The sequence below is a fragment of the Centrocercus urophasianus genome, unplaced genomic scaffold (assembly GCF_019232065.1).
Source record: "Centrocercus urophasianus isolate 14NV4802_14NV808 unplaced genomic scaffold, USGS_Curo_1.0 seq_12, whole genome shotgun sequence".
In the NCBI taxonomy this organism is placed as follows: domain Eukaryota; kingdom Metazoa; phylum Chordata; class Aves; order Galliformes; family Phasianidae; genus Centrocercus; species Centrocercus urophasianus.
This window is the reverse complement of record NW_024884364.1, coordinates 16,046,904-16,058,575: the sequence shown is the minus strand read 5'-3', so window position 1 is coordinate 16,058,575 and position 11,672 is coordinate 16,046,904. Positions and strand designations below refer to the sequence as shown.

At 45.0% G+C, this 11,672-nt stretch overlaps 1 protein-coding gene across 1 annotated transcript; it reads right to left on the bottom strand.

Annotated features, from left to right (window-relative positions):
• Positions 1-656: 656 nt before the first annotated feature.
• CD2 (CD2 molecule) lies at positions 657-11,092 on the bottom strand. Its single transcript, XM_042811034.1, has 5 exons — positions 10,869-11,092; positions 7,166-7,456; positions 5,207-5,446; positions 4,387-4,506; positions 657-2,359 (listed from the first exon to the last, which is right to left on the bottom strand). Exons 1-5 carry the CDS (start codon positions 10,927-10,929, stop codon positions 2,172-2,174), a joined length of 900 nt encoding a protein of 299 aa, XP_042666968.1. The 5' UTR covers positions 10,930-11,092; the 3' UTR covers positions 657-2,171.
• Between the last annotated feature and the right edge of the window lie 580 nt (positions 11,093-11,672).

The following is an 11,672-nucleotide window of genomic DNA, read 5'->3' as shown; positions in this document are numbered from 1 at the left end:
ATGGCTCTCTGGGCTGAGGAAGTAAATGAGGATTTGAAACCAAACCCTGCAGCCCCCACGTCTGCTCCAGCTAGGATCACAGCACGGAGAACTTCCCTGCCTAGTAATTCAGAAACCAGCAAGAGGAATTAGGGAGAGGACTCAGGCTAGCAAGATACTTCAAGGAGAGGTCAACTGCAGAGCAGGAGCACAGCTGCAGCACAGGCATCAAGCTCCAAGAACAGCTGGCAGCATTTTGCAGGGCTGCCTACCAGGGAGCTGCCAGCACAGCCTGTGCCCCAGGCTCTGCACAACCATCCTCATGGGCTGAAAAAAGACACCAGACACAAGGAACAGAGTTACAGATACTTACCAAGTAACTTCAGGTGCCAGGTCCCTTGGCCTAGCCAACATGACAGAAGCTGAGCAAGGCCAATGGGAAAGGAGCATCTCAAAAGCACTGTTGCAGTTCTGTTTAGCCTATGGCACAGAAGGCACTGTGGCAGTGATGTTAAAAGAAGAGCCAATACGTAACAGAGAGCCCTGGAAGGTACTGTATGTGACACCTCCTGCATTCAAGGTCTTGTGGCTCATTGACCAGAGTGTTTTTCCTGCGTTCTCTGTACCAAAGGGAGATTTCAAAGGGATGTCAGCAAAGGTATGAGCTGAAGCCCTTCACACCCACTCTTGTCTTTATTCATTCACTGCAGGTACATAGCTTATATTATTAAGTAAACCAGGAAATATTTACCAAATGCAATTTCAAGTAGTAAAAACCCTAGAACAAGCTGCAGAAAGCTAAGCCAAGAACAAGTGATCCTCCCATCATTGCATCCCCTCTGGAGCTCAAGCAGAGTGACTGAGCTCTGGGAGAGGTAGAGATCCCCTGCTCACCCCAACAAGTCACTTCTCCACCCTCATTCCAGAAGATAAAAACAGTCACATTTCTGAGGAGAAACAAAAAGAAGTCTATTTAACTGCCATGACACAAGCAGGAGAGTCAGCTCGAAGAGGCGTACTGCACATCCTTCTGCCTATTGCAACAAAATGCTATCTGGACATCTTTTGCTCTGGCAGCTCTCCCTCCCCTTCTCCCCCTTTGCTGACTTTTACACCAGATGAACCAGTTTATCCATTCAGACATCGCTTGAAGAAAGCATGACCTCTCTTAGCTCCTCAGCTGTCTGACAGAACATTCTCAAGGGCCAGAGGAGCAAGGAGTGTTTGGCCAGAACATGAGAGTGATGCAGGAATAGTTATTGCAGTCCAGGCATGCACCTTTGCCTTTGGGAGAGTGAGGCCTCTCAGCAGTTTTCTGTAATCACCTGGTACTCATCAGCAATCATGAGGTGCTTACCAGAAAAAAAATCAGGGAGCTTGGTCATCAGACAGGTGGCCTGGTGATGGAAGCTGTGTCAATTCAGAAAACAGCACTGTTAAGGAGGCTGCTTGGCAGTTTGAAATACTACTTGTAGGAGTCAATGTATACCAGGCCTGTTCTGTGACAAAAAAAAAAAAATAGAAAAAAAAGCTACCTGACAAGCCAAACAGATCTATAGGGAAAATTGTCTCATTTTACTTGCCAGTGAAGAAGCACAGGAACTGAGCTGAAGCAGTAGAGAAAATGAAGGATATACTCCTTCCCCCTTACAATTTTTCACATGTGCATGCTTCAAGTCCATCACATCTCCTTTCTGTTTACTGCTCTTTGTTGGACAGCACCAATTTTTCCAACATCAGAGCAGTTAATTAATTATATACAGATTATTGTTCTGTTTAGGAGATCATGCATCTGATGTCGAAACCAGAGGGCTGTTCTAATGCACAGCAAGAGAATGAAAAGCTATGTGCCAGGTAAGATCCACAAGCCCACATTGTCTCAGTAAGACTCTCACTTTTTGATATAACCTATCTGGAAAGCAAGACAACAGTAAAAACAAGTGAACCACAGAAAGACGCAGGTATCAGTAGTCTATACATTAGTATAGAGTCACTTGAAGAAAAGAGGCCTCAAATCTCATCATCTTCAATCTCCTCCACTGTCTCTCTTCAACTCCAGTTACCTGATGCTCTCCCTAATCTTCTGCAGCTCCGTAGCTGAGTGCTACATAAGCCTGGGTGGAAGGAGTTCCTAACTGTTGTAAACTTTCTTCTTCCATAGGAAAGAGCCCTCCATCCCCCATGACAGACACTCAGTGCCTCTCTCTCAGCTGGGTACGTGGCCTGGGCTGTGGGGGCACTGCTCGTTGCTGTATACATGGCTGTGGAGGAGGCGTCTGCTGCACACAGGTCTGCTGGGGGATAGGGTTGGATGGTGGTTGAGGGAGCTTCCGCATCGCCATCTCTGTGTCCACTTGGTGGATCTGCATCCTTTCCTCATCTGCAACAACAGGAGGCCACAGCAGTCAAGCACCTACTTACATCTAAGCAGGAGGCAATGTTCTTACTGAAATCCAACAGCAAAGGAAAAGAGTTTGGACCATAGAATTAAAAATATATATATTGGTCTTACCTGCAAGGGCACTGTCACTTTCAGGTTGTCCTGCAAACAACTGAAGTCACTGTCATTCACACACTCAGGCAGCTCTCAAAGTTTTGCAGCAGCCCCAAAGCAGAGGTCAATGCACCTGAAGACACTACTGCCCTCTCTGGTCACTGATAAACACTCTCAGCCTGAGCTTCTCTGTTCTTTTTTGGACACTCTCTACGCAGAGGGCAGTGAGGCACTGGCACAGGCTGCCCAGAGAATCTTTGGTACCCCATTCATAGAGGTGCTCAAGGCCAGGTTGGATAGAACCCTGGGCAGCCTGAGCTGTGGGGGGCAGCCCTGACCATGGCAGGGAGTTGGGACTGAGTAAGATTTAAGATCCCCTCCAACCCCAGATGTTCTATGATTCTATGAAATCAGTCACACCCACAGGTAGCAACACAAAAGCCCTGCTCTGCCACTGTCTGCCATGAAGATTTCCATGGACTTGGAAATTGCCAGCATGAATTTTCCAGCAGGTAGAATTAAATTCATGCCATCTTATTCTTGATCATTAACTCATCATTTGTGATATGCCAGTCATTTTAGCTTGGGATTGAAAAATTTACCTCTTGGGGTGCTAAAATAACCTTACACACCAACCTGTTTCAAAGAAACCAGCCACCTTATTTTAGTTCTTATCATCCCAGAATTTCCCTCCTTTCTTTAATCCAGACCCAAAAACTGAGGAGGTGCTGTCACCGCACTGAATGGGGTAAGCTACTCCCTTGACAAAGAACATCAAGAACAGCCATAGTGAAAGGCAAAATTCTAGTGGCTTTGCTCGCACTGGCATTTTGCTCATAAGATGTGCCAAGTCTTCTAAGGCAACATCCCATGGTTGCACTGTTGTGAACTCTCCTAGAGGACAGGGAAAACACTTGCCCAGTCTTTGTGGTGATGCTTCAGGGAAAGTGAGGGGGCCATAATGAGTTAGCCATACTGAAATTCTACCCTCAGCCATGGGAAGCATCATGCTAACCTTTGTTGTCAGACTGACCACAGTCACCTTTAAGGTATCAGCTGGAGTTTCTTTCAAACATTACCCTTTTTACTTTGACAAATACTGCTGTGCAAAGGAATGTCTTCTCACATTTTGTAGTTCAAGCACTCACACAGAGCCTAGGTGCTACTGAAGATCATACAGCAAGTCTGACAAGTATGTGGGTGTAACAAGCCTTCAATACCAACATGCTGCCCCAGCTCAGGGTGATCTTCCCTCATACTTGAGCTTCCTCTTCTGAGTGAGCCAGCCAATTCTTCCTGAGTGTCAGCTCAGCATCGTCTGCACACCTAAACTAGGGGCAATAACCAAGCTGCAATCCCAGGCAACAACTCTATTAAGAGTGAGCCTGCACTGAGAGGTAACTCTGGCAGCGTATTTTCTTAAAGAGGCTTGAATTCTGGACAACAGATAAAAAGTCTATGGGCAGAGTTCTCAAGTGCTCAAGCTGGACCTCCAGTGTTGATATGCCTCCAGCAACACTGTTTTGCAGAGAGAAGAAGCGCCAAGAGATGCTTGAGGAAACCCCCGGAAAAGTTGAGTTCTTGCCCTCTCCTTACATACAGTGTTTCCAAAGGTGACTGGCAATGTCAGAGATCCTAGTTTCACACTATATAAGTTTACTGAAAAAAAAAATCTCCTGACAGATATTTAATTGTATGTTTAGCCCCATGGATGTTCATGACAGGTGGCCTTGGCCAAGGATTAGAGCAGCCGTTCTTTCTACATAGATAAACAGAAGGGCTTGAGAACAAAAAGCCTTTTGTTCAAAGTATATGTCTGAAACCAAGACTGACAATAGCAGCTGATGCACTGAGATTCACTACATGCCAAAGATGAGGTGGCTGGACAGAACTTAAAGTCTTTGAATACTTACCATCATCTTCAAGCCTATCTGCTTTTTTCTTCCTGATGCAATAAATAAGCAAAATCACAAAGACAATAAAGAATACTGCACCTCCTGCTATGCATGAGATGAGATAGAGCTCCAGCTGGCCTAGTTAAGAGAATAAAGAGGATGTTAGAGGAGAAAAAATAGCTTGTGTAACACCAACCTAGAATTTTGTATCTTCCTGCCATTGAAATGAAAGCAGCACTAGTTAGAGAACCCACTCCTCTGCCCTTTCTCTGTACACAGAAAAAAGTTTTGGTCCTCACTGCAGAGTGAAACAATGTTGAAGAATACTGCAAAAACTCTCTCAGAAGAAAATCGAAGCAACCATGCATATCCACTGGTAGCACACAGCCACCACCTTTATGGGTATGAGCATGGAGAGGAAGAAAACAACGTGCAAGTCATTTTCCCCCCATAAGAGTGCAAATAAAGAGCAAATACCCTGAAAACAAGGAGAAGATCCCAAGGCACTTTTTCCAAGAAAAAGCTTTTAATTTTTGTTCTGGTAGCTTACCCTCTTTGGTAGCTTTATGCTGTCTTACTGTAATGGTCTCTGGCTATAATCCCTCAGCAAGCATCACTTGTTTCTATACTACTTTTATCCCTTTAAAACAAAAAGAGAAAGATGTTTTCTGCCTCTCACAGACTGCTGCATGCAATCAAAATCCAGCATCAGCACTCACTACTGCATACAGGGAACCATGGCTGCTTGTGGGTTCCAGATCAACCTTGCAGATAGACACAACTACTTGAAGTGCCATAGCTGAGTCCTAGCTGATTCTGGTAAAAGTGGACTTCTTACCTGGACACTTTATTTCCTTCTCAGTTGTTTTTTTGCTGACTTGATTCTTAACAATACATCTGTATCTCCCACTGTGTCGAGTAGTAAATTCCACCTCTGTTACATTCGTTTGTGATTTACTGATTTTATCTTGAGTCAATTCTATTGTAAACACCTGGTCCTCAGTCTTCTTCACTGTACATTTCACATATAGGGTTTTATTAATGCATTCAGCATTGAGGATTGGCTGAGGGACAGGCTCTGAAAAAAATAAAGGACAGACAGATCTGATGATGTTTCTCCTTTTGAAGATCTCCATTGTGAAGCAGAGCAGGGAATTGCAGTGATGGAGTAGCACCAGCTAATGAGACCAGAGAAGAATAAGAACAAATCGGACTTCCACTGCAGAAGCAACACAGCAGTTATAAAGAAAATGTCATATATTAGCCTACATTTTCATCCTAACACACTTCTGATCTTTTTGTCTCTTTCCATTCTCTCCTCAGTTCCCTAGAAGGTGTCTCTTCCTCAAACGAAGTGGAATTGTTTGTGCCAGCAAGAGTAACTACACTGTATCTCCTCCAGAACCCATTGTTACCACAGCGTTGCCATGATTTGAAATCTGATTTTTATCCCCCATTCTGCTTCTGAATAGAAATATCTGTAGTTAACATCATAAGTGCACTTGACTTACAGCTAGTTAACCATACTAAGCACAACCTGAAGGGACAGAATCATAGAATCATTAAGGTTAGAAAAGATCACAAAGATCACCCAGTCTGACCACCAGTGTATTCCCACTAATCACATCCCTCAGTGTCCCATCCACACTGTTCTTGAACACTTTCAGTGTCAGTGACTCCACCACCTCCCCAGGCAGCCTGTGCCACTGCCTCACTGCTCTGAGGGGAATTTTCCACCCATTTTATAACTTCCTTGACTAATTTGGGGAGAAGCCCCCATTGTGGAGCTCCAACAGATCTGGAGAGCACCTAAAAGCACTTCAGCAAAGGAGAGCTGCGTTACAGAGCCAGATGATCTCCAGGCTTTGCCTGGCTCATGGCCATGGGAGAAAGTGGTGTTTTGGAGCAGAGGATGTGAATAAGGAAGGCTGGAGACAGCCCTCTAACTCCTGCCCCAGTGTTCTGGTACAAATGCAATTAGCTCTGATCTGCCTGTACTCATCAGAAGAAATTTCCTCCAAGATAGAACAGCTACTTATGATGCTTTATGCATTGCCAAAGGCACTCAGCTTGCATGACAGCCACAGCACGAAAACACATCACAACAGAGAACAGAACAAAACAGAGCACTCAGCTCCAAGGAGGCTATGACAGAGGGAGCCGATTTCTATCTCTCTGTGTCCTACAAGGAACTACTTTTTGGTGCTGGATTCTCTGACACTGATGACAGGGAAAACTGACAGAGGCATCAGATAGAAAAAAGCTCTATTCCTACCTTCTAAAGAGCCACAAACTAGGTGCACACTATAACAAGGAAAGGCACCTCCCTTCCCTCATTAACCCACTCCCCTTCTGCAAGCTGTAGGGCATCTTTTGGAGGAAAGCCCTTGTGTGAAACACCAGAGTACAGGTCATGTTGGTGTGATGGTGTCACCATCTCAACTATTTCTTTCTCTCCAGAACAGCTGTCTTTCCAACTCCAGTAGCAGTATGTGAACTGGATGACAATTGATACTAGCACCCAACTGAAGGGTTTTACTCCCACAGCTGTATATCAGCAGTAAGGCAAGATCTCTGCTGCAGAGCAGAGAAGCGAAGCAGCACATAGTTAACTTGCTATCTATCACCTTAGCCTGGAATTAAACCCAGGTAACCCCAATGACAGTTCACTGCCTTAAAGGCAATAAGGCAAATGAATAAGGCCCCAATGACTTCCTTAATCTGCAGGCAGTTCGCAGTGAAGGCCTTCAACAAAGTGAGACATCCTTGGATTGGTATGGAGAGAGCAAGAACTCACCCAAAACGATGAGCACTATTGTTTCATTTGCCTTCAGCTTTCCATTCTTGTCATATGCAGACACCTTGTATATCCCACTGTCTTCTTTCACCAGCCGCTCTATTCGGAGAGTCCCATTGAGGAGCACCTTGCACCTACACTGCGTCTTCTCCACATAATATTTAATTTTTTTGTCTTTCATCTCAAGCAGCCTCTTGTTGTCTCTGCTCCACAATATCTCGTGCGTGTTTTCAGCAGCGAAACTGAGTAGAGCTGTCTCATTCACTGCCTTGTAATTTATGGTACTGGTACCTACGAAGATAAGCACAATCCATCTGTCAGTTCATCCTAAACAATCCTTACTGCCCTGCTCACCAACCACAGCCATAGAATCAAAGAATGCTTTGGGTTGGAAGGGGCATTTAAGATCATCTAGTTCCAACCTCCTGCTAAAGACAGGGACACCACCCACTAGAGCAGGTTGTTCAAAACCCCATCCAGCCTAGTCTTGAATGCTTCCAGGGAAGGGACATCCACAACCTTATTGGACAATCTGTCCAGTGTCTCACCACCCTCGCAACAGTGAGGTGAGATCCTTCCTAGTATCTAGTGCCATGATCCAAAGGGTTTCATTTTCCACCCACTCAGATTCTTAAAGCCTCTCTTCACATTTTTTTTCCAATACTCCAGATCTCCCCTTGATTGTTTGTTAGCTCATCAGTACCCAAATTAATTCTGAGGAATTTGAAAGTCACATTTACAGAAGCAGGCTTTATCCTCTGGATGATTTATTCACTGTGATTTTGATTGCTGAGATTCTTGGCTGCCTGTGGACTCCACTGTAACATGACAGAAAGCACAACAATAACAGTAGACCAGCAAGATCCCAGGTCAGGGAAGATCCACTCAAATACAACAGCAGCAGGCAAAGAAAAATGAGAACAGAGCTACTTGCCTTTAGAAAACCTGTAAGGTCCTCAAATAGACAGAGATCTCCAGATGAGATGCCCTCATCTCCACTTCCAGCCCTTAAATGAGATCTGGGAAGGGGTGGATCCTGCTTCCGCCTTCTGGTCACTCAAGTGAGCACCCACCAGGTGCTCAATCACTGCTTCAATCCCTGACTTAGCATTTCCTCTAAATTCACCCTTCCTGCAAATAAGGTCATTTGGGCAGGCTTAGCTCTTGGCACAGGCTGATGTGCAGAGCAATCGTTGCTGTCATTATTACGGTGAGCAGCAAGCTTCCTCCACAGGCCTTGGATCGTGGGGTCACTTCAGCAGCAACAGTGATGGCTACAGTGATAAAAGCAGCGGCCTAAGAGAGGTGTCTGTGTCAAGAAGTGAGCACATGACACCAAACTGGAGGAAGATGCAGGTCTGTAAGTCGCAGTGCCGCTCCACAGTGCATCCACCCCATGTTTCTAGCACAGCATCACAGTATGGGAAAGCAAGGGGGAGAAACAAACAGCTAACCACAGCCTGCGAGCTTATGAGGCACAGGCGATGTTGGGAGATAAGCAAAGACCAAAAAAAAGCCTTTTCTCGTGACAGGTGCCCTTTGATTGTACATCCCCTCTGCAAAATAGGCGAGAGGAGGGGCATTGCACAGCAGTGCTGCCAGGACTTGGCACTCAGAGTAAAGGTGATAGTCAGAAATGGCTGTGGGAAGTAAAACACACCATCACTTCAGGACGTCATTCATTCTTCCCTTTGTGCCTGGTCCCATGCCCTTCATGCTGCAGGCTGCTTTGCAGCCCCTGAAGACATGGCTCTGGGGAACCGTGCTTCTGGAGGCATGTTTTGACATAGAATCATACTGTCATTAAGGTTGGAAAAGAACACTAAGATCACCTATCCCCACCACGCCCACCAACCCATGTCCCTCAGTGCCACATTTACGTGGTTCTGGAACACATCCAGAGATGTCACCTCAGTGTGGCAATGCCTGCACCCCAGCTGCCAGTGGAAAAGTTGTAGAAGGAGATATTAAAAAGCATTTAGAAGTGTGAGGTGGAATATGTTCATTACTAAAAACTTTCATTCTGAACTGCAACTTGTTCATGATCTGTATTCATTCCTCTTTCATCTGTAGGACAAAACCGATGGGCAGGTGGGGGATTTCCTCCCAGATACCAGAGAGAGATGATTCTGCTCTAACTTGATAGATTTCAAGCAGTTTTTCCTACAGACAATGCTGTGCTTATGCACTTTTTACAGTCCTTCACTGTAGTGTATAATCCATTATTCCACAATGATAAACTACAGGGGCAACTGAAATCCAGTTGCTGTTTCAGCAAACTAACAATATTAGAGATAACCAAAGAGTCAAAATATTTTGTCTCTGCTACAGGGAAATGAATACTGATGTGTTTCCACCCCAGACTGAGGCGAGGTTCTTAGTTCAGTATCACATGAGGCATTTGATGCATCAAATGAAACATTCTGCAGCCATGCTGTCAGTCTGGGCAGCAGCTATCTTCCACAGACATGGCACCATGGGTTGTACCCAAATGGTTGGGTTCCAGTACCTGTCTCTGCTCCATCACAAACAAGTAGTTAGAGCTAGGAACAGGATGCCTTTGCATAACAGATACGCACATTTATATTTTCTATCCAAAAGTATGGAGAAAAACATCTAAGTTTTCAAGGAAAGTCCGGTGGCATCTCTAAGGACTGACTCCCACGACACATCCCTAGGGAGATCCCATGGATCTAATGGAAAGCAGAGGATTCCACACATGTGATACTACAGATCTGCTTAACTGAGGAAATGGCAGTTCTGCTAATGTCAGCTGAAATGCTCTTCAAGGGGCAGAAAGATCAGAGCTGGCAGCGTAGAGCCAATTTGCAGCCACAAGGAAGAGTCAAAAAAAAAGAAAAAGTTCCAAAAAGTAACATTAGAGAAGTAAGGAATCTTCTGTTTCACTGCTTCAGGTAAATCTGAAACCCATTTTCCATTCAAGGGAATGAACTTCATTTCTGTTTGGGAGGAAATACATCACATGCCAAACAGAAATTCCTTATTCTCCAATTAATTTTGTTCAGGAGGAAAAAGAATACAATCAATCTATAGTGGAATGAACAGGGGAAAAAATATCTGCGTGTAGCTGTGTTGTTAACTCATAGATTAGAGAGAAGAAGACACCTTAATTAAGTTTTTAGATTAATACTTTAAAAATGAGAGCAGTGTAAGTAGGCATTTGCTTACTGTTCTCGCATCCTATCCTTGAGCTCCACTGATGACACTGAGATACTACACACTTTCTGTTAATATTTAGGGAAGAATATAATTTGCACTTTCAGAAGATTTGCTCATCACTGATAAGAAAAGGTAACAACATGTAATAATGGCTGTGCACAATGCACCATGAAGTAGATCACTAATGTACTACAAGCTACCTCAAAGGCAGAGAGAAAATTGCATGCTGATACTTCTTGTTACACACGTGTCAAATTATAGCTCATTAACTTAAAACCAGAGCTGTTTACAGCTTACTGTTATAATAGAAATGGGAAATTTAGGTCTTGCCCTCTTCTCCTGGATGAAAATGAAATCAAGTAATAATATGCACAACTGAGAGACTCTCCAGTCACCTCACCCATTGGGAAAATGGAACTAGTTTCTCATCAGTAACATCCCACCAAGCTGTAAATTGTTTGAAGGCAATTTTAACAACAGTAGCACACACGAAAAAAAGTTGAAGATCTTAATGAAGACTTACATTTTGCTTTGGGAAACAAAAGCAGCAAGCACTTGGCAAGGAAAATCCTCCCGAAGTTCATTTTCAGGATCCAAAAAACCCAGTGCCACCTTGTCAAGGGCAGCTCCCAGCAGGTGAAAGGCTCTTCTGCTGAAAGCAGCGGCAGTGCTTGCACAGCCTGTGCCCTCCTCCCAACCTCCCGCCTGCACTCGAGCACTTCTCGTTTCTCGCCAGACACCCAAAGCAGCAGCAGCAGCACCTCCTGAAGGCTGTGCTGTTAGGATGGGGCAGCGTGCTGCAATGGGGACAGCATGACAAATGTCCCTCCTCCAACCTCCCTCCAAGATCTGCCCACTCAGCTTGAGGGCCAGAGGGCCAGAGGACCCTCGTCCTCTTCAATGTCCATCTGAAGAGTTCAGCTCCACTATCCATGTCATCTTCCTTATGGGACAGATGCTCCCTTGGGGCAGGGGTGGTGGGATACCTTCTGCTCCCCTGTGGCCCACTCAGTAAAGAGGGTACAATAAACCCAGTTCCCCAGTGGGGAAACAGAAACTGATGGCTGCCGGGCAACTTGTAGAAAAGAGATGTACTTCCCTTGGAAAGTATTAGATCATCTTCACATCAGTGTCTGTCCTGCAAGGAGCTGGCCCACTGCCACACATGGGAGTCCTGCAGGCATGGCCATCCATCCAAGTGAGCCATGGAAGAAGAGTGGGCTTGGAACAGTATGAAAACATGAAAATACTGCCTTGGTCTATCCAGAAACTAACTCCAACGCTGGCTGATGTTGGAAAGATTGTGAGGAAAGAAGATGGGAGGAGG

What these genes read in the sequence shown, in the direction of transcription:
- CD2 (XM_042811034.1), bottom strand. Translation starts at nt 10,929, where the DNA reads ATGAACTTCGGGAGGATTTTCCTTGCCAAGTGCTTGCTGCTTTTGTTT. An exon ending in TTTGTTTCCCAAAGCAAAAT is followed by an intron (nt 7,457 to 10,868) that starts GTAAGTCTTCAT and finishes TTATCTTCGTAG; the next exon opens with GTACCAGTACCATAAATTAC. An exon ending in AATAGTGCTCATCGTTTTGG is followed by an intron (nt 5,447 to 7,165) that starts GTGAGTTCTTGC and finishes TATTTTTTTCAG; the next exon opens with AGCCTGTCCCTCAGCCAATC.